This window comes from Haemaphysalis longicornis, unplaced genomic scaffold (assembly GCF_048455015.1).
Source record: "Haemaphysalis longicornis isolate Haplotype H1 unplaced genomic scaffold, Haemaphysalis longicornis Haplotype H1 scaffold_316, whole genome shotgun sequence".
NCBI classification, from domain to species: Eukaryota; Metazoa; Arthropoda; class Arachnida; order Ixodida; family Ixodidae; genus Haemaphysalis; species Haemaphysalis longicornis.
The window spans coordinates 200957-226221 of NW_027526341.1; the positions used below are offsets into that span (position 1 = coordinate 200957).

The following is a 25265-nucleotide window of genomic DNA, read 5'->3' on the forward strand; positions in this document are numbered from 1 at the left end:
TTGTGCCCTGTATTTACCCAAAACAAATAGCTGGCGAGTTGATCTCACCGCATGGCAGTACACAACAAAAAATAACCGCATTCCGGAGTTAAATACACGTAACCTGTATTTCCAACAGACTTTGCTACAAGGAAGTCTGTAACTGGACGTTGATGAGTCTTTCTGAAGAAAACAATGGCTCGCTCAGCTTCGTGCCCGATGGGACGTTTTTTATCACAGCCACCTTTCTGGTCTAGCGTTACAATCTTTCACTTTCAAATCAGGCGTGCAGTACGATAAAAAATAAGGCTGAAGCACTAAAAAACAACAGCAAATAAAACCCACACACAACTTCAACAACACGACACTGTCGTGCAATTGGCCCAAAATTTATATCTGTTCGTTATATCCCGTAATGGGCAAATTTTGCCTTGTTAAAACGATGTTCTAAATGCATTGGTTTTTATGGTGACTTTCAAGCAGAGTTATATCTGGTTTTGTTATAGTGAGCTTTAACTGTACAAGAAATGGTGGAGTGAATAGTGAGCTTCATTCTTACACACTCTAATAAAACGATGATGAATCGTCAAAATTATGCCTCCTACCTGTTATCTTAAAACCCATCCAGTTCACACTGGTAAACCTAACAATTTACCTCACCGGATAAGCCGTCCACTATCACTGGCACACACATACGTACGTGTTTACCCACTCACCCACTCAATGCGTTAATGCAACATGTTTGTACGTAAATAGATATGCACACTATGTGACACTGCTTAAGAGCAAGAGCCAGATAAAAGAAAAGTAACAAGAGCCATTCCGCAATCAGTGCAAATTATGCCGTATTTTTTAATGCACCCCCATGCCAATATTGACAAAGCTTAATAAAGGAGCCATGAAGACAGAATACAAGTTTGTTTTATTTGAAAGATTTCGCATTTTATAGTAACCCCAGCGCTCGTCCAGCAGCAAATGATGCCGTATTCACTGAGAAATTGATCAATTTAGGTTAAAATTTTGATTCTCCCGCCAAATCGTGGGTTTTCGTAATGTCAGCAATGACTTCATAATGACGTCACAATGACGTCAGCAATGACATCATAAGCGCATGTATTCAAGTGAACTTCCACTGCGTCATTCAAGTTTGCGGCCTTGCTGTCCATCAGCCCTCCCAGATGGTGCTGCTACAGTCATCCACAAATCGTTGTCCGCTGTTGCTTTGTTTTTGAGCGTATTTGCACCTGGCTTGTTTTTGTTACTGTAAAAAGCGATCGTCTCGTGAAACCTGGGGTATCCTCGACAAACAGGGTCACGTAAGACAACGCTGCTTACACCAATCAGCCAGTGTCCTGTAAAAGAACTTCAAAGCGGCGGAGTGCTGTGCAGCTAAAACAAGCATAGTGCGCCCACTACCAACAGCAGTGCGCATCGGTACTTCTATGCTGACGTGCGTTTTCGTAACTTTCATTGTTTACCGCACCATTCTTACTGCTGTAAAATGAATATGCATTACACTTAAGCGCAAATAGTTCGTTCGGAAAGCCTATAAGCCGTGCCTTATTTGAGTTTGCTTTTTCCGTCCTCAGCCAATCCCACAGCTGGGCTCATATGACATCATAGGTTCTGTTGCGGGAAATGAGCTGGTGGGTCGCATGGCCATTCCGTTTTTTTTCCTAATTATGTAGCTTATTTGAGCGAAGTGTGCGTTAACAGTGGTGTCAGTATGATTCTAACGAGGCAATCTTTCGAATGAACCGAACTTGTGTTTTGTCCTCGTGGCTCCTTTAAAGGGATGGCCCCTTTAAGACAAAACACAAGTATGGTTCACTCGGAAGACTGCCTCGTTAGAATCATACTGACACCACTGTTAACGCACACTTCGCTCAAATAAGCTACATAATTAGGAAAAAAAACGGAATGGCCATGCGACCCACTAGGTACCTCATTTTTCCCAACAGAACCTATGATATCGTATGGCCAGATGTGCCACTCGCCGAGGCCGGCAAAAGCAAACGCAAATTAGGCAGGGCTTATAACTATGCTGAGCGAGCTATTTATGCTTAAAGGAGCTATGAAGAGAAAATACAACTTCGTTTAATTTGAAAGAACTAGGATTCAGTATCTCACTCAGCTCCATTACAGCCACAAAAGATGTTTTTTTTAACGAAAAAAAGCAAGAAGTATTTAAAAACTTTCAAATTTTGCGCCACAGTGACGTGTTACAAGCAAGAATGACGTCATACGGGCCAACAATAAAACATAATTTTCGGTGCGTTAACTGCACGTTAGCATTCAAGTGATGCGGTCAAACGGAACTAGAGGCCCCATTACAGACGTCCAGTCATGTGTCGTCGCAACAGGCCAGTTAGGTGGCCGCCAATCGCACAAACAAGGTTCCATGACGTCATAGAAAAGTTGCGGGAAATTGGCTAGGGGGTCGCGACTGCTTCACACGTTTTCTTTCATATCTCCGTTATTTGTTCGATGACTGCGATGATATTGGTATCGTTGTTATCTGGACTAAGCAGTCTTTCTAATAAACCCAACTTGTATTTTGTCTTCATGGCTCCTTTAAATTTAGGGCACATTCTTTTTATAGCCATAAGAATTGTTGGGTAAACAGTGGAAAGTTTACTAAACATACAGGTACCGATGCGCACTATGCTTGTTTCAGCTGCACAGCAGTCCACTGCTTTGGAGCTGTCTTGCACGGCACTGGCCGATTCGTGTAAGCGACATTGTCTTACGTGACCCTGTTTGTCAAAATGATTACTTTCTGCCATAACAAAAGCAAGCCACGTACAAATACGGTCAAAAACAAAGCAGTTGCTCACAACGGTTCGCGGCTGACTATGGTAGCGCCATCTGGGAGGACTGACGGTAAGCAAGGGTGCAGAGCCTAATGATGCACTGGGAGTTCGTTTGAATACCCGCCCTCATGACTTCATGGCAGACGTTGGAGGCTGGCAGTGCTGCGCTGCCGTCGACGTGAGTTCACAAAGTATGGTCCTCGTCAAGCCAGTGCCTGTGCTGGCTTTTTGACCACACTGATTAATTACTCATATCGTTTTCTGCAGGAAAGCGCTGAGGGTACTATAAAACATGAAATCTTTCGAATTAAACAAAGTTGTGTTTTGTCTGCATGCCCCTTTAAAAGTAAAGCTCGGGTGCAGGTTATGCGTGAGTTTCATCCAAAATGCTGCTTCACCGCAACGTGCGCTGCGCTGTGATGAATCCATCAACACTGTCGTACTTCTGCTCTATCCTAACCGTCTTATTATGAAAAGCAAAACTAAAGTGAAGTTCCTCTGTTCAGCCATATCATTATTATCATGAGTGCACTTGCCATTCCAAAGTAAGGTGTCACTGTGCATTATCAAAGAAAATGAGATAACAGGCGTTGCCTCTGAAGCAAGGGGGAGGAGAGCTTCTGACAACCCAGCACCTAATTGCAGTACACAGCTCAGTGATATGCTTTGCCAAACAGCAATATGGCTTCTCGGCTCCCCTTTTCCCCCAACTCTGCGCTACTTATGTATGAGTATTAGTATTAAAAAAGGAGAGTTTTATAACTGCTGGTAGGTTCATTATCTGGATAAACACAATGTAATTGTGCAATACTCCTTCTTTATGAAAACTGAAAGGTTGCATTATGTGGTCATGGTGCGGGTGATACGCGAAAATTTTTTACAGCAAAGCGTTAGATGGCTAGGCGGAAAGAAAATCCGGTGGTCCCGTGTATGCAAAAAACTTCTCCGGGCCCAATCCCATGTGCATGCGTGAAAAAAACAGGTCGAAAAGGAGATGGAAGTCAAACGAGAGAGGCTGGCTGGGTGTATACGTGACATAGCTGCACCCTCGCATCAACTGACAATAGTCAGTGGGAATGGTGCATTGGAAGGAGTGAAAAAAATTAAAGCCGTTCCACTCAATGTGAAAGCTGCCGGAAGTGCAAAGCAGTGACTCGCCGTAATGGGCTGTAGTGCCGTTATCCGCTCACTGCTGCCACCCAATGCCATTCAAATTTCCTGCCTTCGCGGTGCTCGTGCGCCCCCTGCCTGAATCTGTGCCAGCGGGAGTTGTTCTTTTTGTGCTTGCTTTTCCTCCCGCACGTGCCGGCGTCGCACTGCCACTTTTTTTTGCTTACTATTGTAAAGACCAACCCAGCGAGCCTTCCTAACTAAATGAACGCGCGCGCTGCCAGTTAATTACGTATATTTTGCCTCAAATGTACCTACAGTTTTCTTTGCGCTGAACAACGGGGAGATGTATGACAAACGCTAGCGGTTCACGAGTTTCGAACGCTTATGACTATCTAAACCGCTTGGCTTTCGAAGCCTCTGGGTTACACCGCAACGACAGAACGCCGTGTAGCTCTACTTGGGCCCAGCGAGTGAGCTACTATGACAAGGCGAGCCCCTAAAGCACTCTGCACTTAAAAGAGTCTCCTTCGCAGTGAGCTACTGCGTGAAGCACAGCTCAAGCGACAGTGGTGGGCAGGGGCTGTGGTGGTGTGGGCGGAGCAGTGGCAATGTCCTTGGACAGCACCCAGCTTCGCTGGTCATCCCTCTTCACAGAGCGGATGCAAGGGCACCGAATTTTGCCTTGCTCTTGTTTTTCTCCGGGTTATTTGCAGGGGTGGGTTACACGGGTGAAACTGTGGCAGGCTGATGTACCCCTGAAGTGGTTGGGCGTCGCCTGCCTGCGCCGGCGTGGTATGACGAAGGAGAGGACGGCCACAATGAGCACCAGGATGGCCACCACGCACACCAGGGGCACCATGATGCCCACACTCTTGTAGAACACCGGCTTGCGGCCCTCCAGGCTGTTCAGTGGGGGAATGCTCGCTGTAACGGGGAGGAGACGGGAAAAGAGATCTCTGCAACCGCCCTCGCTCAAGGCCTGTTCTACACAAGAAATGCGCCTTGATTACTAGCACTTGGCAAGCACATACTTTAGAGCATCAGCTTCTAGGGTCCCGTGAATTGCTTGTTGCAATGTGGGTTGTGAGAGCATTATCACGTCATCATTATCACTGAAAAAGCATGTGTACTCATGTGGAATTGAGCAAGGAGGTAAAGATGGCTATTTCCTATCAGAAGTGCCTTTGAACTGCGGTATCAAAATTTGCGGAGGAATGGCATAAATGTTGCAGCAGCACGAGCACAGGCCGTGAGATGCCACTGTTACTGCCTAGAGATTTGTATATAGTGGATGAAACTATCATTGCCCCTGCCGACATATCGCCCAAATACAGAGAAAAGATAAATCTGAGAACCGACTCAGCTCTGTCAGCTGCTTCGTAAAAGTCCCTAATTCACAGAGCACAGTGCAGATGGCACTTCAAGCGGGCAATCTTACACCTGCTCATGCCACTATAAGGGCCTGTAGTGTTCACACTTTTTGATGGCGTCCAAAAGCATTTAGTGCAGAGCATGTCCTGGAGTTTACCGACACGAATTTTACAGGGGTGAGACAGCGAAAACAGTTTTGGGAGCAGTTTTCGGAGCAGCAAATTGTTGATTTTGGAGCAGAAGAACCTTAATTTGAAGCAGTTAACGGCATTTGATACATCATCTTAGGCGCCTAAAAAATCAAACTTGGGGCAACTCGGGGAGAAGTACCATTTTTATCGGTTTGGAGTACTAACAACACTAAAACAGCCTGTGGAGAAATATTTTTTCAACTGAGTATGCTAAGATACGAACTAAACTACCTTCTTACAAACTTAATAAATTTTATTCAGGCTGTATGCATTGACAATGAAGAAAGTGGTTTAAAACACTGAATTAAAAAATGCTGGATTATGCCCTAGTTACATGGCGGAAGTAACCGCAGTTAGGTACGTTTAACCGTCGTTGCTAAACTTTAACAGCAGTTGTCGCCAAGTGCGGTTTTGGCTGTTACACGCGAAATTCCAAGTGTGTCGACAGTGGTCAACTGGTTGTGACCGTAACAAAAATAAATGAACAAACTTTTACCCTCACGGTAAAAAACAAAAAAGAAGTGTACACAGTAGACACAAAATGAAATAGAAACAGAAGAGCAGTGTACGCAGAATGACATATCGTTAATACAGTTGCTTCAGACCCAAACGCAATGCACTCGCGCGCGGCAAGAAAAGAGTTTCTTCAACAGCTCACAACCGGCTTAATTTTCTCGGGTCGGCTCGGTGTTGGGAACTTTAGACTTAGCATCATGGTGGACATTTGACCGCCGCTATCTCTACAACTGCGAATTGCAATACATAGCACAATTTTTCACCACACTAACATCCACTTTCTTGCATGTGGAAGTTCTTTTCCGTGATCAGATTGATTTCAAAGAGCGACGACAAGCTGTTACAGACATGGTCTGGGCCGGTTCGAGCAGCTTACAGTGCCATGCAGGCAGGCGCGCCAGCGTGTTTGCAGGCACGGCCGACGTGCACGCCGATCGTTTCCAAGTGCTGAAAACGCTTCATGATTGCCTGCTTCATTCATTATTTTTTTGGCAGACGACACGCGGAATCTACGAATTTAGCACAGCTTTTGTTGCAGTTGATCGGCTGGATCAGGAAACGAGCCGCTATTCACGGGCAGCCACCCTGACTGCGAGAGCGATGCAAAGAATGGGAGTGCCTGGCGGCAGCTTTGGGGTGCCGCTCTTTGAGGGCCTTCGTCTCCTCCGAACACCAGGTGATTTTTTTTTTTTCCGCCTGAACTGACTTGTCTGAACTGACTTGTCTGAACTGACTTGTGCGATTTTGAACACTGCGGCTGCGGCAATTGCGGTTAGCGGGACCGAACTTAGGTGGCCAAGCTCAGTTTGTGTTAACCATGGTTAGCAGGGTAACTGCAGTTTCATCTGTCGTGTAACTCAGCAAACTGCGGTTTTGTCTAACTGCAGTTTGCTTAACCGTGGTTAACTGTGCCCGTGTAACTAGGGTATTAGAAAGGTATTTTGATTGCCATTTCAAGGCTAACATTATTATATCCAAATCCCAGACTGCATTGTACGAACAAGTGTTGAGCCATGGCAAAATCTGCGCAAAGTGAGGTGACGGCCATTGCACCTAACAAGCTTTCTCATTTCCATCCCCGAGGTGCACGTTTACCTAGATTGCAATCGGAGCAATGCTGATAATTTGGCCAGTTCACTTTTGGCATCAAATTTAACCTCACATGCATTAAATACTACTACTCGCATGCAAAATTAACCAGCCCCTGCCCAAAAACTTCACGGCGATGCAGCTTGTGCCGCAACTTTTGGCGTGTCGACCGTCCCATTTGCGCGGCTCGTGAGGTCGCAGTCAAAACAGCAATAACTCAGCGTTTTGTAACACCGTCCTGAGTACAAAATTTCGCTTCACAAATCCCGATTATAGATGGACGCAGCGTGTTTTACACTGGAACTCCGATAACACGACTTTCAAGGGACCGCGAGAAAGCGTCGTATGACCGGGGTGTCGTATGACCGGGATGCAGGTACATGCCGGCCTAGTAGACGGTCTCACGCAACAGGTGGGCTAAGAACTTACTTAAACTACTCTTCTCGTGTGATTTGCGAATCCTTAGGTGAACTCACAAGTTTAAAAAAAAAAAGGAACTCCTATGTTGTGCCCCACTTCCATCTATGGCGTCCAGCTAGCCCACCAGGCAAGTGCCGTGCGCTACGCGACACCTGTGACGTCCGGCGCTATTCATTGACCGCCAGTGCCGCGCCTTGCGCGAGAGATGAGGCCGACATGGCCGAGCAAATTTAGAGGGGAAAAAGCGAGTGTGAAACTGCCAAGGCCAAGCAAAACGAACGATAGTATGAGGCAGGCGGAGATGAAAAAACGGCATTGCTGTACATGGTGGGACACCCTTTGAACGGCCCCGTGCCGTCGCTATTGGGTCAAAATGCTCAACACATGGCTGTTTTCGTGCCCCAGAAGACCCAGCAATGTGAAATAGATAAGGCGATTCAAACGTTGCGAGTAAACCATGTTGCGATGAAGATTATAGCACGGTCTTACTAGAGTGACTTGCTGCGGCTGCCGTGGAGTGGACCAAAATGGTGGTGCCAACGGGTACGTATCCCCACCCTTGCGGCGGACATGCATGAATTGAGGCAGTCTAGCAAAGAAAGGAGCAGAGTGACAACGTGGCTTTGAAAGACGCTGATAAGCAGAGAGCAGAGATATCGGTCTTTGCCGTGGGGTTGCGTCGTAAGTGCTTTCCAATTCATCAGCGGCTTGATGGGAGCTTCAAATTCACGGTCCGCCTGCCACATGAACTTCAACTTCTCGCGGTTGGCGCATTGGCGTACTGCTGCCACGTGGGGCCGTCCAAGGTTAACTCCCGCTCACGAGTGCCCGCCTGCTTGCTTGCGTCCCTTCAGCAAGTGGTCTGGCCCGCATGCGGACCTTTGCACATCAAGCAGCGTCAAACGGGGGTTAAGAATAAAGAAGGTCAGTACGAGGCGGCGAAGCGGTGTAAAATGTGGGAAAAACGCAGGTCCGTCGTATGAAGCGGACCGCGTGTCCCCGAGTGTCATATCATCGAGGTTTTTAATGCATTGTTTCTATGGGGAGTTTGCTGGGACCACGGTGATCCGTCGTAAGATGCGGGTCGTCGTAAGTCCGGGGGACGTAACATCGGGGTTCCACTGTACACTTAAAGGAGCCATGAAGAGAAAACACAAGTTTGGTTCATTCAAAAGATTGTCTCGTTAGAATCATACTGACACCACTTTTAACGTAAACTTCGCTCAAATAAGCTACATAATTAGGAAAAACGGGAATGGTCATGCGACCCACCAGCTCATTTCCCGCAACAGAACCTGTGATGTCACATGGGCTAAGCTCTGCGATTGGCGGAGGCTGGCAGAAGCAGACGCAAATTAGGTAGAGCTTACAAACTAGACGAACGAGCGATTTGCGCTTAAATTTAGGGCACATTCTTTACAAAGCAATAGGAATGATGGGACAAACAGTGGAACTTACGAAAGCACATGTAAACATAGAAGTACTGATGCGTTCTGCTGTTCGTACTGCGCACAGCATGCTTTGGTTTAGCTGCACAGCACTATGGGGCTTGGGGTTGTCTCAGACGACACTGGCCGATTGACGCAAGCAACGGTGTCTTACGTGACCCCATTTGTCGAGCGAGCACTGTTTCAGGGAACGAATATTTTCTCCCAGAACAAAAACAAGCCAGGTTTAAATGCGGGCAAAAACAAACCAAACGCCTGCCACGGTATGGTGGCGCCACCTAGGTTACGGAACGTAAAGAAACGCGGGAACAAACCAACACCGCTACAGGGTGGAGACAACCTTTGAACGGTCCCGTGCCGCCGCAATTGGGCCAACGGGCTCAGCGCGTTATTCTTTTCGTTTCCCACGAGACCTAGCAACGCGAAACAGACAATATGATTCAAACTTCTTCAGTAAACTGCGTTGCGGCGATAATTTTAGCGCGGTTTTGACACAATGACTTGCTTCGGCGGCGAGCGAGCAACCGAACATGGCGGCGCCAGCATTACGTGTCTCTACCCTGTACGGCGGATGCGTGAATGAAGGTACTCTAGGCTGCAGAGCGGTCGGTTCCCGTGATGTCACTTGGGACCACGAAAACGCACGATTGAGCGGGAAAATCAAAATTTTAACCTAAATTGTTTAATTTCTCAGTGAATAAAGCACCGTTTGTATCCGGACAAGCGCTGGGGGCACTATAAAACACAAAATCTTTCGAATAAAACCAACTTGCATTTTCTCTTCATGGCTCCTTTAAGGGCGAATGACGGTGAAGTTGTTTTTGCTTAACTCCGTCTTCTGAGCTGCCCAACTTCGCATCACCTGGCCCACGTTCTCAAGCATTACTGCCACAATAACGTCACTGTTCAGTGCCACAATAGATAAAACGACTGATCGGGAACCCAGCCGCACGCATAACCTAAACCACGGAAAAGATTGACGAAGTGCACTAAGCCCCTGAACTAATTCCTTACTAAGAGAACAGGACAGCCGTTTCTGTGAACCCAGCAATAGATCTAATCATGCTTTATTAAAAGCTATTGTTTTCATCGTTTCACAGTGTTTCTTTTTTCAGCCAATTTTGGTGTGCGTGCAAGGACATAAAAAAGGTGACTAGAATGCGGATGAGAAGAACTCGGCCAATCTAACCATATCAAGATGGCAGCACCCGGTAGTGTCATTCTGGAGATACACCGAACCAAAAATTTCGGTTGTTTCGTCAACTTGCGCAACTAGCTAGTCATCTCAGCTTGCAAGCATTTTTTTATGGTATTCTGCAACAGTTTTAGGCAAAGAAACTATCGAAACGTACAGAATATAAAACGTGCAATCCCAAAATGCGACTTCAGAGAAAATGATTTCTGGGACAATTTTTGCCATCTGACCCCCATGTTTTCTGGATTTATAGATTGATCAAGGTGTCAACTAAACCACTAAAAACAGCACCACCTTGAGCCTGCTTGAAAAATGGAGTCACGTCGGCGTTTTTTACCACTGAAACTCTGGTGAGTGTAAAAATCCTAGCTGTTCAGGGTGTTTGGAGCAGTTTGGAGCAATTTTTACAGTTCTTATGCTTTTGGAGCAGCTTGGTGCAGCAAAATATCCCGTCGCACGTCGGTGTAGGGGGAAACGAACATGCTGACAGCTTAGTTAAGGACGCCTTATCTTCTACAAGGACGGTGCAAACGTGGTGCCATTTCCAACGCATACAGAAACAGACCATTCGCGAGCACTTTAGGCAGCTGTGGCGACCAGTACATCAACGAGTCGTGACGAAAGACCTGAAAAGAGCCGAAGCCTGTCTGCTCCACCAAGTAAGAACAGACTCAGCCCGTACACCAGCTTGGCTACATAAAATCAACATTGTTTCATCCCCTTTGTGCCCCTCAAGCAGTGTGACTTCCTTTTGTGCCCCTCATGCAGTGTGACTGGTGACATTGATCACTTCATTATGAACTGCTCCAAAACCAACCCTGAGCGAACAAACTTTTTTCGTGATCTCCAGAAGTTAGGAGTGCCCCATGCTACATCGGAGGACATTATTTTTCCTAGGGACCCCTGGATTGTGTAAAGAGAGGTGTCTCATCTCCTACAGGGATTCTTGCAGTCCACAGGACTAAGTGAGATGTGGTGACATTGTGTGTCTGTTATTTTAGGACTAAGTGAGGTGTGATGACTTTGAGAGTTTTGATATGGTATTGGGGAAGATTAGGCGGAGCAATTGCTGGCAGCTATTCAAGGCTAAGTCCGCCTTATTCAACAATACTTACTGGGATTGCTGGGACAATAGACTTTACCCCAAAATGCATTCTGAGTAGTCAATGGCAAGCGCTGCAGGGTCCCTTTAAAGGGACCGTGCAGCACTTAACACCGGCTATTCGGAATGCATTTTGGGGTAAAGTCTATTGTCCCAGCAATCTCCTCCCGCAAGAATGATGAAAATACGTTCCCTATCACTGAAACTACGCGCGATGAGAAATAGAAATCGCGCATAATTGTCCCCTCTCAACTCGACTGGGGCCAATGCGACAAAAGCTGCGCACTCTTGCCTGGAGAGGGGGCCAGCTCATGGAGTCCTCTTCGGCGGCCTTCAATATGTCGGAGGTAATAATGCACATGTAATATTTGGCTCAGGTATTCCTGGCAGTGTAATCTAAACATCGCGCAGATTTACCGGCACTGGTCAAAGAGTGCTGCAGGGTCCCTTTAACAATTTACACGCCTAAGCTGAAATCCTCCACTGGATGATCAGTGTTCATGTCGCAAGCACTGAACACATTCTCAAAAAGCCACATTCTAGGACAGCGCATTCGGCCCATAAGTTACCTCCAGTCTTGCTGAGGGTGCTGAAGGTGTACTCGTGCTCTGAAGTCCCCGCCTCGTTGTGCGCCGCAATGCGCACGATGTACCACTTCCCGGGCTCCAGGCCAGACACCGTGAGCACCTTCTGCGCGGCCGGGATGGAGTTGGACACGAGCACCCAGTCCTGGCCTTCCTCTTGCACCCGGTAGCTGAGCGAGAACAGCTGGATCGGGCAGCCGCCGGGGCTGAAGCTGCTCAGGTGGACCGTCAGCGTCGTGCCGTTCGCAGACAACACAGCGTCCCGCGTCGGGCCTACCGGCGCTGCAGAGGTAATGGGGGGCCACCGGCGAAATGTGAGGTCACGGAGATGAGCGAAGGAAATGAATAACTTGCCTGTTTCTATGGAACATTTACAGCTAAACCTAGATGTAAAGAGTCTCTATGTAACGAATTCCTGGATTTAACGAAGCTTTTCAATTCCCCATTGCCACCACCATTGAAGCCCACGTGTTTATGACCACGACTTCTATGTAATGAAGGCGTCGTGACTGTTAACCTTGATGTAACAAATTTGCTACACTGCTGAGTCCTCGTTTCTTGCACTTTTTCTGAAAAATCAACTGGAGAAACGCACCAATTAGGGAATTTCACCCGCACGGCGCGTTTCCACGTTTGAGTGCAGTGTCCGTTAGGTGCTAGGCCTGCCTGTCGGCGTGTAGCTGTGCGTCTTCACAGCTATCTGTGGTGTTGGTTCGTCGGTAATGAGTTCTGCTGCCCAAAAACAAAAACTTGTGTCTTTTCGAGCCAAGCTCGCAATTTTAAATGCTGTCTCCGCCAGCGAAAAAGAAGAACGTCGTCGCCTGGTACAGTATCCCAGCTGGAACCCTCCTAGCAATTTTGAATGCGGAAAAGAACATCAAGTTTGCGAAAAGGCGCCCTTTCAGCGTAAATTTGGTTCTTGAAACGCGTAAAGGCACTGAAAAGTGTCAAAACGCGAAAGTAACGCTTAAGTTACGTTTCTGAATACAAGGGTAAGTGATCTTGCTTCTTTGGAGTTCCGTGTAGTGAAACCATACAGTTTTTCTCTCCGAAATAAATCCCTTGAAGGGTAAATTCACCGTCCCTGATGTCTAGCCTTTTGGCTTTGTTCATGCTTTATTCCCGCGAGCTCCAAGTCAAAACCTGCATATAACAAAAAAAGCCAATTTTTCTCAACTTCGTTATATCCAGGTCGTGTGCTGTTCAAACCATGATTTCGGCCTCAAGCCTATACATCCCATCACTTGGATATGTATCTCAAGTAGATTAGTTATCAATAGGTACCATTTTCAAGACCAGTAGAGTTAAAAAAGTGCGTGCATGTAGGTATGTATGTGTCTTTCTTAAGCTGCCAACGTTCAAGAGAATAAAATTTGCTCATACCTTTCACCTAAATTTTGTGTCACCTCTACGTCGTGAGCTTTTTAAAAAGCTTTGCTTCAGATATTAGAATGGCTCACAATTTTTTGTAAATGCTTTTGTTGGGAATTATGTGATCACCACATTAAGATCACTTTCTATTCTAGTTTCAAGCCACATAAACATTACTTTATATTCTAGTTTTGAACGAATGAATCATGACTGAAAATTTTACTCAGCTTATTGGAGGAGGTTTTGCTTTATTGCTTTCTGGACTGCGCCTGTTATAAACCAACAAAACATTTTCTTGAAGTAGTCAAAGAACTAGGCTTATGGGGCACATGGGTCTTTGGGACCGTAAAATTGCCCCAAAAAGCATTTTTTTAGGTATCAGTTTTCTCTTGATTTGCACAGTTTTTCCTCCAAAAATTCCATACATGGAACAGTACCAGGTACTTATAAGAGCCATAGAGGCCCAATTCAACAAAGGAATAGCAATTTTCCCATAATTCCCCACTTTTTCACCACAAATGGTATAGCAGTGATACGAAATTCTTGACAGTTACACCCCAGCATGTAGTGTGGCTAGGAAGATCACTTCTTTTGCACTGTGAAGCTGAATGTTTAAACCATCCAATAGGTGGTATTCGTTGAAAAGTTAAGCGGTCAATTTCTTCGCTTGGCAACACTGGAAACGGCCACAGACATGGCCGATGCGCCACGGACACGGCGCGGCTTGGGTCACTGCGCCTGCACGCCGAAGAAAAAAAAAAACACCGGCGTGCGTCATCTGCTCCGTTCAAATCCGATTCTAAACGGCGGCATCAACAGAGATGTTCTAAACGGTGGCGTCAACAGAGATGTTATTAATCGCAGTCACATTGAACTCGGGGCAATACTTCGCGTTCGCTGAGGTAGAGTTTGTAACGTGAAACACAGTCACGTGTTTCACAGTCGTGCTTAGCATGGACAAGTACCGCCATCTCGCGGAGCCTGACGTAACGAGTGACGGCGTACTGGAGGAGAAGAGGGGTGCCTGATCTACGGGCCAAGCGCACAACGTCGCCTAGCAACAGACACTTGGCCACAGATATGGCGGTGCACACTAGGTTGCCTGCATGCATTCCACGCCATTGAATACCGGCTAATAAGGGAAGCAGATTTTCTATTTTGTGCTTTAGCAGTTGCTTAATTAGCATTATTTTTAATTACTGAGGAGCAGTACTTCAAACCTAGATGTTAAAATTGATGTAAACGTGTATGTGATTGTAAAACAAAAAAACTGCTTCCCACTTTCATTCTCCACAACATCTAGTATCTATTCATGCCCTGCTGGTAATATCTAGTAGAATAGTTTTTTTCCTATTGTTCTCGAAAACAATAAAGATTTTTTAATTAACTCAGAAACTAGTTACCTCACATCAAAACTAATTATACATTTGAAATCAGCTAAAAAAGCTGAACAAGCCTATAAAGTTTCACCAAAATTGGATGAAAAGCAAAAAAAAAGGTTTCTAAGACGTGAGTTCCTTAAAAACGTAAATTTCATTACACGTGAACCACATTCCTGCAAAGAAAAGAAGTCCCCACGGTAGCAAACTCACGGCTCCCTTTTGTCCTGGCTGATATCACTTCACTGGGTTGGCTCTTGCCCATCTTGTTGTACGAGCTGACGTAGAACTGGTAGCTCGTTCCGCACCGCAGGTCTTGGAATGTGTGCGTTGTCTGGTGTGCAGAGATCTGGTGCTCCTCCCACGTGCCTTGCTGCTCCTTCACATAGATGTAATAGCCTGGAGCATAGGAACAATAGCATTGCAGTCAAGCCTCGTACAACTGCAGTGTATAGTAGAACCCCGCTCTTACGTTCCTAAGTGCTGCGTTTTCCTGGCCTCTACATTGCTTTTGTCTAGTGCCGGCGCAGCTCACATAGAGTCCCGTATTAAAATCCTCACTGTTACATTGTGTCTTAGAGTACGTTCTCAGATCATGCGTCGCAATCTGACACTCAGAAGACTGCGTGAAGCCGGACGCGGGTGCGATTCGTCACCACTGGATGGTCCTATGATACTCTATGCCACGGGTTCTCAAGCATGTTGGTCCCAGGGAACCCTGCTAAGGTCCGTTAAGTGCCAAGGAACCCCCCCCCCCCCCCCCCTCCCGCCATTTTTAATTCCGTTCATGCTACATTAACGTGCAATAAATTCAAAAGCAAGCAATGGTATCGTTTTTTTTTTCCGTCGACTTTACGCGAATGCGTACGCTAGCGGCACCTATCTCCAAACAGGAGAAATGCGCATGAGGGTAATATAAGACCGAGATTCAAGTGCAATAGTTTAACCACGTGGCCCGTTTTCGGAGTCTGGCTGGCTACAAGCTGCTGGCGAGATTTATTGCGCAGCTCGCGCGTTTCTGTTATGTGCCAAGATGTGCTTACTGACACTCGGGCGTGAGTAATGGAGGTTCCTTAGATCGATCGCACCTCAAGTTCACCATATAAGACTTTGCGACTGCGGAACCAGGGAAAATTTATCAGTGGCTCGCGGAACCCTGAGGAAGGGCCTGCGGAACCCCAAGGTTCCGCGGAACCCTTTTTGAGAAACCATGCTCTATGCTATCACCATCATCACTGCGCTTACAAGGGAAGTTTCACTTCAGAACGCCGGAAGTGCGTGCTTGCCATAAAGCACCACCGCAAGAATAGTAAGCGCTCTCATTGTCATTGTGCACTTCAACCTTTGAGAACACCGTTGAACCTGAAACTGCGAAATTTGTCGTGCCTTGATGGCATCGCGAAAACGGGAGGCACTTTCCCTTCAGGAAAAGCTTGACGTACTAAATGCAGTAGACAAGCAGCCAGCACGGAAGTGAGTCGACTTCGCTTTTTAAGGTTCGAAAGCCAAAGTTGCAGAAATACATGGTTGCAAGTCAAAGCTACGCTGTTTGCGTTCATTTTCGAAGGTTTCCTCCCTGCTGCATTTTCCTGGTTGTTACATTTTGTTTTCCCAGGCCGGTGAAAAACGTATGAACAGAGTTTCACTGTATATGGGTTACACGAAGTTGAGTTTTTGACACACACACTACAAACTCCACATACATCAATGGGCAAGGAGAGGTTTTTCTGGGGGTCAAAAAATAAATGAAGAAAAAAAAGAGAACAATGAAAAAGGCGCTCATAAGTTAAACAGCTGGTAGTTCTTTCAAATTTATTGCAAAAGGTTGAGGAGCAGGATATCCCGCTCCTCACGTGTGTGAAATGTGGGGATTGCGACTTTCACTCGAACCCCTTCTGGCTTACTTTCTCAAGCACAGTAGCAGCTACGCAATGTGCCTTGTGCACACACGACGGGATCTTGCTCCATCTCCAACGGGTTAACTCTGGCCGGTGAGTGCCTTCACTCACCCTATTGACGAAGTCGCACAGTATATTGAGTGACGAGGGGACACTACCTTGACTCCAGGGACCTGCCGTGCACGGATTTTTCCGCCAGCTGCTTTCAACCTGGGGACAGACGTTTCTCACAAGCTCGGAGCGCAATCTCGCTGCTGCACGTGTGGCGCCACGCTGCTCCGGCATTCCATTTGTGAGTCAAACCAGTTCGATTTCTAGAGTGTAGTTCAATGCCTCGTTCCCAATGTCATTGTTACCACCTACCAGTAGTCTGTAGGCAGTACAGTTGATTTGCAAGTTACAATACGTGGTTTTTTACCCTGTCCCCTCCTGCTGCCTTGGTCTGTCTCTGCAACCCCCCAACCCACCACAGCCAGCGCTCGCACTGCATTTTTGCTGAGCACGAATAAGTAGTGTGGGAAGAATACTTACTTTCACAGACTAGGTATTCTACTCCTACTACTCCTCACTCAAGACAGAGACAAACACATTGCAACCTTTGCTAGGTACTCCAGCAATGCTCCCACACAGTCAAAAAAAAAAGAAGGCACAGAATGGTACAGGTTTTTTGCCACACACCTATTATAGACGGGTCGTCACCCATGTTGGAGTTCCACTGCAATTGGATCGATGTCGGACTGGTGCTGAAGACACTCAAGGATGGTGCTGGCGGTGGGTCTGCAAAAGCACATTACGTGGGTCAGATGTTGCCCGAAGTTTACCAGTCGGGACAGTAAAAGAGGTCACAATCCTCCCTCGTTCATAATGGCCAAACATTCCATACACAACTGCGGTTACAAAATGGCGAGGCCATTTTTGCAGTGGCTCCAAGACGGTACCACACACGGCAGCCTCTAAGTGGTGTCCCTCCCGGCCACTCTACATTTGTTCATCCACTTACTCAGTTGCCTGTACTGCCCTATTGGGAACAGGGTCCCTACATCAACAGCACCAACAAGAACCACAATGTTGTGAGTTAAATAAAATGGTTGCGCTAAAAAGGGACACGGACGGAGTGAGGACAGACAGTTCAGTGTTGTGTCCTTTCAGAATGAGGTCGGTATGTCCAGCAGTCACTTTTTATAGCTTTTACAGTTTTACCTGAAGTCCACTTTTATTACATGGGACAGTGAATGCTACTTGCAAAACACTGGTGTTTGTATCTCTTCTTGCATAGCTCCCATTCTTAGTGACCTGTTTTTAGCCTCTTTAAACCATGAAATTTTAAACCAGACGCAGGGTAGCTCTGTGTGTAAAGCTTTTAGATATGTGGATGATTTTTTATTTTTATTGCTTGCCCTTCTGACCTGTTTGCTGTGGAGGCGAAAAAAGCCTTATCAACGTTTCGACAGTGCTTAACTCCCCTTCATGTTACCCACGAGTTGCCGGTGGAAGGGTCAATCCGGTTTCTTGATCTTCACCTCACCTTCAGCAATAGCCATACATGCTGGTCCTATGAGCCGTGAGCCAATAAGCCACTTTTGCCATGTATGTCAGCCCATTCTAAGCTCGTAAAGCGCGCCGTCGTCAGTCTGTGCTTCAGGAATGCTCTAAGAAAGTCTTGCTGCCACTCCATGGGCACAAGCTTTGAACAACAAAGCGATCGTCTGTTTTCAACAGGGCATTTTAAGCCAGTGCTGGTGTCGGTAGCGGAAGGAATTTTGAGAGAGGCGAGACCCAGTGCTCAACATACAGGTGAAGATGTCGCATGCGGCAATCGCCCTAAAGTTGGTGTTGTGCCCTATATATGCACCAGATTTCCCACAACCTCAAGAAGATTGGGAAGAAAGCGAACATTAGGGTGGTTTTTTCGGCGCCCAACAAGCTTGGGAAGCTGAGCAGACTCACGAACCCCAATCCCCCCACCCCAGAGAAGTGCAACAAGAAGCACGAGAAGAAGTTTGTTGCCTGTGTGAGCTGGGTAGTGTACAGCCTCCCGCTGAAATGTAAGAGGCAGTACATTGGGCAGACCGGGCGTTGCCTGAATGATCGGTTACGCGAGCACTGCAATAATATAAAATCTGGCACTGGTGGTTTCTTGGCGGCACATTGTTTGAGATGCGGCTGTAAGCCTATCGTTGACAAGTGTGCAATTTTATCTCGTGGTCGTACGCAACTTTTGCGAGAAACCACTGAGGCTGAGGCGATAGCAAGACTCGGTGATAAGTGTGTTAGCAAGCCCTCGCTGGCTCTTACCAAAAAGGAATTGGTTTTCTTGGCAGCCACATCCCCGAACGTTTAATCTCTCTTTTTGCGTGCGCATGCGCGATCGTCCTTCGCAAAGTGTATACAGTTGACACAGTGGCAATAAAAAGTAGTTGGAAGTTTACGCCGTGTGTGTCTGTCCTCACTCCGTCCATGTCCCTTTTTAGCGCAATCATTTTATTTAACAATGGAGTACCAACGTGCCCAGGACGCTATCCTTATTACCGTTTAATGCGGAATATAGGTCGAGATTTTTTACAGAAAAATTTGCCGAAAAGCCACCCCTCAACTTATATTGCAGTCACTGGCAGTTGTCATCTGGCGACCGGGCAGCCCATTGAGCCCATCCAAACCCCAAAGGCACCATTGCCACCACCATCATTCGGACGTGACGCCATTTTTGTTTTGTTGCTTCTCTCGCTGTCGGCGAATGTGTGCGCGCTATTTTCTTCTTGCTCAAAATGAGTTTAGGCACTTGGTGCCAGCTTACAGCAGCATTTAAAAGAAAAGTTGGGGGTTTTCCAAGGCCAGTGACGTGTCTGCCTTGTGCCAGTTCGGTATCACCAAAAGAAGCGTTGCTAGCGGCGTTAGCTGAAGGGGCAGCTCTCGGTATGCAACGCTCGGAAGGCCTCGTTTCATGGGCGCTGCTCTGTGCACCTGTGCTGCTGTACAAAGGGGCAAATTTTGTCCGCTAGCGTCGTGCGATGTCTCTACGAATGGATACTCCAAGATGTTTGCTGACTGCTTGCACAGACTGGCTGTCGCTCCGGTCTGCACACGAGTGTCCGATGCTTTGCACTCGCTTCACGATGACATGGTCTTGCGAGTGTTCAAGAAGTGCTGCATAAGCAATTCCCTGGACTGCACTGAGGACGACCTGCTGTGTGGGTGACAGCGAGCCAGAAGCAGTCGTCCGACGATACTTCAGGCAGTTTTAAATGAGTAATCTGAGACAAAACAAGTTATAGCCTCAATAAAACAATGGTTGGTACCTATTTTTTTTTTTTTTTTTTTGCATTTTTCGGCTACAAGGCAAGGGGGTCGACCTATACTCCGCATTATACGGTAATGTTGTGAGTATTTAGCACTGGTCCCGTTCCTTACCAAATCAATCCATCCACTATCCACAAAGCTATCATATTTAAAAGCAATTCCTTGATGACAGGGCTTTATGGTGCGGTGCTCCATGTGAACTTGGACAATACAAGGTACACATTGGCATACTACAACACTACTACCCGCCGCGGAGGCTCAGTGGCCAAGGCGTTGTGCAGCTGAGCCCAAGGATGCGGGTTTGATTCCCGGCCATGGCAGCCGCTTTTCTGATGGAGGTGAAAAGTGAAAACGCCCGTGTGTACGAGATTTCGGCGCACGTTAAAGATCCCCAGGTGGTCAAAATTAATCCGGAGCCCTCCACTACGGCCCACCTCATTGCCTGCGTTGCATCGGCGCATTAAACCCTATTAAGTTACAGCTATGAATGGTCACCAACTAGCCCGCCTTTCAGTGTTATTGCGTTGATTGATTTGTGGACAGCTCAGCCTACCATTAAACGTCCCCTTCCCAAGAAAGCAGGCAGCAAATTAATTAATGATGAGGTTTAACGTGCCGCGACTACACAAGCGATGAGGCACGCCGTAGTGGAGAGCTCCAGATTAATTTTAACCACCTGGGGATCAGCAGGCAGGGTGACAGTTAATTAAACTGGTATCCTGAGCTCACCCCAAGTTTCGCTCACTAGATGGGCAGTACTAGTGTATATACACAAGATGCTGGCATCGTTGATATCATAGCCATCATAATGGATAACAAAGAAATTAGGCATTTTTAAAAGCCAAAGGCCCAGAAATTATTCTATTTCACATGGCTGTTTGTCAAGATCTCGCATGTAAGACAGCAATAATTTAAGAACTCCGTGGAGTGGAGGCAGTGCATTCAAAGGAGCTGCATAGTTCTTTTCTTACCCGTTTCAAAAGTTTCCACTGCAATTTCCTCTGACGGTGGGCCGGAACCTTTAGCATTAAACGCCTGCAACAGCACCGCATATTTTGTAGAGCGATGGAGAGATGTGAGCAGAGCCTCCTCGGTCATGCTTCCCGTTGTGTCCAGCGTCTTGTACGTGTAGGGATCCGTCGTTCCGTGTTTCTTGTAGCCCACGTAGTACCCTTTCAGCAGCCCATTCTGGTGATCCTTCTTGGGTGGCTGTAAGCACAAGTGAGGGCTTCAGTTTTACACGTTATGTGCCTTTTATACCTGGGCACAAGCAGGAAAACAGCAATAGCTCGTGTAGTGTATCACTCCACCAAAGCGACGGACCCCAATATCAACGCGCCACTGCATCATCTGCTTTCCTTAATATGTGCATTATTTGTTTAAAGTTTGTGATAAATTTGCCACCTTTATTATCGGTACAAAGCAGGCTTCTTAATGAAAAAAACTTGTATGCTGTCTTCACGACACTTTTAGACATGAAGCTAAAGTGATGAAGAGATGAAGCTAAATTTTGTTGTGATATGAAAGTTCACAAATCTTTACAAGGCGCATTATGTCTTATCCGAAACATGTTCAAATTTAATGCAATAGGGCTGCCCTCCGTTTCAAGAAGCTCTATGACAATCGATGAAAGCAGCCTCAATTGAGCGTGAAACCTATGAATAAAATTCCTGTGAAGGCCATAGGCGACAATAAAGAGCAAATGACTTGGTCAAACTACTTATTTTAATGGCAATATAATATTAATGCAACTCCTCCTTTTACAATGTGCTTTTGACATGCAGTATCAACCTGAATAAACAACGTGGGAAAATTAGGCAGCACTTTATGTGTGCTCAGCAAAATAATGGTTCAGCATAGTTTAAACTTTTTTTTTTTTTTCACTAAGGGCTGAGTCTATAAAATAAATGACTTGACAACAACAATGAAACTAAATTTTTTTTTTAACACAACAAGCAAGAGAACCACATCTTCCCCTACCTGCCATGTCACCTTAACGGACGACGAGGAAACTGGTGTTGCCTGAACTTTGAGTGGTGGGCCTTCAGGAGCTAGAAGTGAGAAAAAAAAACACACACACACAAATTGAGTATGCGGTGGCACACATCAGAATAAAACACAGAGAAAACACTTAGTAATTTTACTGCAAACCGACTTAACAAGCAAGAAATTCATGTGAGCAAAATTTATAAAAAAAAAGCTTTGTGTACCAGTCATAGGTGGTCATCAATGGCAATTTGTAGGAAGTCTTTTTCAGATTTTTTTTGGAGTAAGCCATTCATTTTGGCTAACCAATTTCTGGCCCAAGGTTTATTCTAGTTGTCAACCAGACTTGCATTGATAACAACTTAGGCCAGCTTATGTTAGGTTGTTGAGGTAGAGTTGACTGATTAATAACTTAGTTTACTGTACTTAACCATGAACCTTAATCATAAAGAGATTGCGGTTACTAACCATAAGTACAACCAGTCGGTGGGTATGAACTCTAGGCTACCTCACGATAGGTTATATTATATTAGTCTCGGTGAGGTCAGCTCCACTGGTACTTTTAGGTACATTTAGCAAGCTTACATCAGGCCAGACAGGTCTCGAGTATCGAGTGGTATAACTGCAGGCAGAAATTCACAGGTATTCCTCACTGCTTCCACACACACACAAAAAAGGGTGCCGAGAAAATCTCATTGAGTAAATTCGAGCATGCAGCAGTTGTGACACGCGAGTAACCACATCGCAAGTTAGAATTTTCCCCAAATCAGCTTCAGCAGACAACAGTTGTTGACAAAGGTATAAACCGAATTCAGAAAACCAACATGCACCACCAAAGTCAATCTAAATTTTAGTCGAAGTTTTATCAGTAACGATACTTGTGACAACTTTATGATGCAGAATTTTAATGCCTGAATGTGAACATCTTCGACAGAACTCTGTCTGGCTGGGTTAAACTTGAGGAAGAGGCAAATACACCAACCAAGAGCGTTTATTAAAAGTGGTCCCAACGTTTCGGAGCCAACTCGGCTGCTTCATCAGGGGTGACTGTGTTCGACTACAAGCGGCAGTTATATAAGATGTCTTCTTTTCCTTTTTTCTTTTACTCGGATCATTCCCTTGCACGTCGGAGGCTGTGGGCGTAAATGGCGGGAAGGGCTCCTGGGGATCTATTCAGGCCTCCCCGAGACCTTTGTATGCGCCAGGACTTGAGGAGTATTCTTTGTGGGTAATTTGTTTCGGTGCAAACCACCTGCACGCTATCCTAGTCAATCCTGTGGTCAGCTTTCTCACAGTGTTCGGCCAATGCACTGCGTTGAATGTCAGGCTTGCGAACGCCATTTTTTTGTGCTGTTGGAAGCATTCTGGGAAGTTCCAAGTCTTGCCAATGTAACTAGCGGGGAATTATGCGCCAGCAGTTTTGCAGACGACCTCTTGGGCTTTTTCCTTTGGCGGACGCTTTTTTGGTTGCAGCATCAGCCGCCCAAGCATTGACACCGGCTTGTGGGAGACGATAATGCCTTCCTTACAAAGAATGCAGGATAATGTTTCACTCATCTCTTTGACATAGGGGAGGGAAATACGGGTGAGTCGTCGGGCGGAAAGGGTGGGGTGGGGTAGGGCAGGTGGCAAAGGCAGGAGAGAGGCAGGAGAGAGTCTAGCGGCATTAATAGAGCGTAATTTTCATGGTTGCAGCCCAATTGGTGGAGACGGCATTTGAAACGTCGTATGAAGTTGCTCATGTATCCATTTTTCTTCGGGTCTGCGATTACAGCTTTTTCTCCCTTCTTCCGGTCGTCTTCTGTTGAGCATACAGTTCTATCTCTACGTAAGAGAGCTGAGACTACAGAAGACTTGTGGAAATTTGGGTGGTAAGATTCGAATTGTAGGTAGCGGCCGGTATGGGTACGTTTCCGGTACACTGTGAAATTCAGTCAATCTGGCTGTCTTTTTATCAAAACGTCAAAGAATAGCAAGGTACTGTGTGTTTTTTTTGTTTTGTTTTTTCATGGTGAACTGGATGGCTAGCTCGATCGAATTTAGCTGCAATGGGAAGTTGTCTGCTGTTGTTTCTTTGATGACACAAAAACAGTCGTTCATGTAGCGGAGAAACGCTTTGGGCTTTTTGGGGAAATTTTCCAGAGCGGTCCTTTCAATTTTTTTCATTACGAGATTTGCTGTGATCACGGAAATAGCAGCCCCCATTACAGTTCCACTCGCTTGCTTGAAATATTCCTGCTTGTAGCAGAAGTATGTGCTCTGCAGGCAGAACTAGAAAAGTTGCACTGTTTCGCTGATGCTGCTGGGACAGGTCCTCGAGCTCAGGCTGTTGTCGTTCTTGAAGGTAGTTGTGGCAGTTGCGACGACCAGGGAAACAGGAACGCTGGTAAAAAGCAATACGACATCAAAAGAGACTAGTCTGTCATCTGGGTCGATCAGTACTTCACAAACAAGTTCGACAAAGTGGCCGGCGTTCTTGACGTGGGCGGATGTTTTGCCGACAAGAGGGGAGAGAACCTGATGAAGGAAGCTGGACAGGACCCGAAGTGATGAAGTCGTAAAGTCCCCAATGGGCCGGAGGGGAACATCGGGCTTATGAATTTTGGGTAGCCCGCAAAAACCAGGTGCTGAACCCTTCCTGCAGATGAGTCATAGATACAGGCTTCGGAAATCGGGGTCTTCTTGAAAATGTTGGTCAAGTGTTTTTTCAGCCGCCGTTGAACTTGCAGGGTTTGGTCCTTTTTCAGTCTTTGGTATGTTGAGCAACCGGCGCAGTGCATTGGCCGAACACTGTGAGAAAGCTGACCACAGGATTGCCTTCGACGGCGCGCAGGTGATTGGCACCGAAACAAATTACCCACAAAGAATACTCCTCGAGTCCTGGCACATACAAGGGTCTCGGGGAGGCCTGAATAGATTCCTAGGAGCCCTTCCCGCCGTTTACGCCCACGGCCTCCGACGCGCAGCGAAAAGGTGAAAGTAAAAAAAAAAAAAAAAAAGCAAACCACCTTATATAACTGCTGCTTGTTGTCGAACACAGTCACCCCTGATGAAGGAGCCGATTAGGCTCTGAAACGTTGGGACCGCTTTTTTTTTGGTTGGTGTACTTGCCACTTCCTCACAATATCAACGCAAAACCAAAACCAAGTATCGCCAAGTACGCACATATCACGCAGAAGTGGAGCTCTATTGAAACACAGCTAAAGACACGGATGCGCAAACAAACCATTCTCGTATGAAATTCCACCTGCCAGCCACAGACCTAAAATAAACACGAGTTCATTTCAACACTCCCGTGGCAACGAACACAGACACACGCCGGCAATCTGAACCTCTTACCGTGGTATTGCAGCTACCGAATTTCTCCAGCTGGTGATCGCCATCACAAGGCATTATTTTGGTCTACACACTGTAATAAAAGCTATAAAACTGCACTAAAGGTGCTGGCTAGGTTCTAAAGCAACGAACTTTTGTGTTTAAAAGGTTTGTTTACAACTCGTTTTGGATTGGATT

At 46.4% G+C, this 25265-nt stretch overlaps 1 protein-coding gene across 1 annotated transcript in view; it reads right to left on the minus strand.

Moving 5' to 3' along the window:
- LOC144177819 (cell adhesion molecule Dscam1-like) overlaps nucleotides 1-25265 on the minus strand; it is a 64618-nt gene that overhangs the window by 29113 nt on the left and 10240 nt on the right. Inside the window, exons 7-12 of the mRNA XM_077705402.1 lie at nucleotides 21747-21817; nucleotides 20738-20975; nucleotides 17148-17246; nucleotides 14785-14970; nucleotides 11807-12103; nucleotides 4659-4829 (exon numbers count right to left, since the gene is read on the minus strand). Coding sequence (XP_077561528.1) covers nucleotides 4659-4829; nucleotides 11807-12103; nucleotides 14785-14970; nucleotides 17148-17246; nucleotides 20738-20975; nucleotides 21747-21817 — 1062 coding nt within the window. The remainder of the gene's footprint in view (nucleotides 1-4658; nucleotides 4830-11806; nucleotides 12104-14784; nucleotides 14971-17147; nucleotides 17247-20737; nucleotides 20976-21746; nucleotides 21818-25265) is intronic.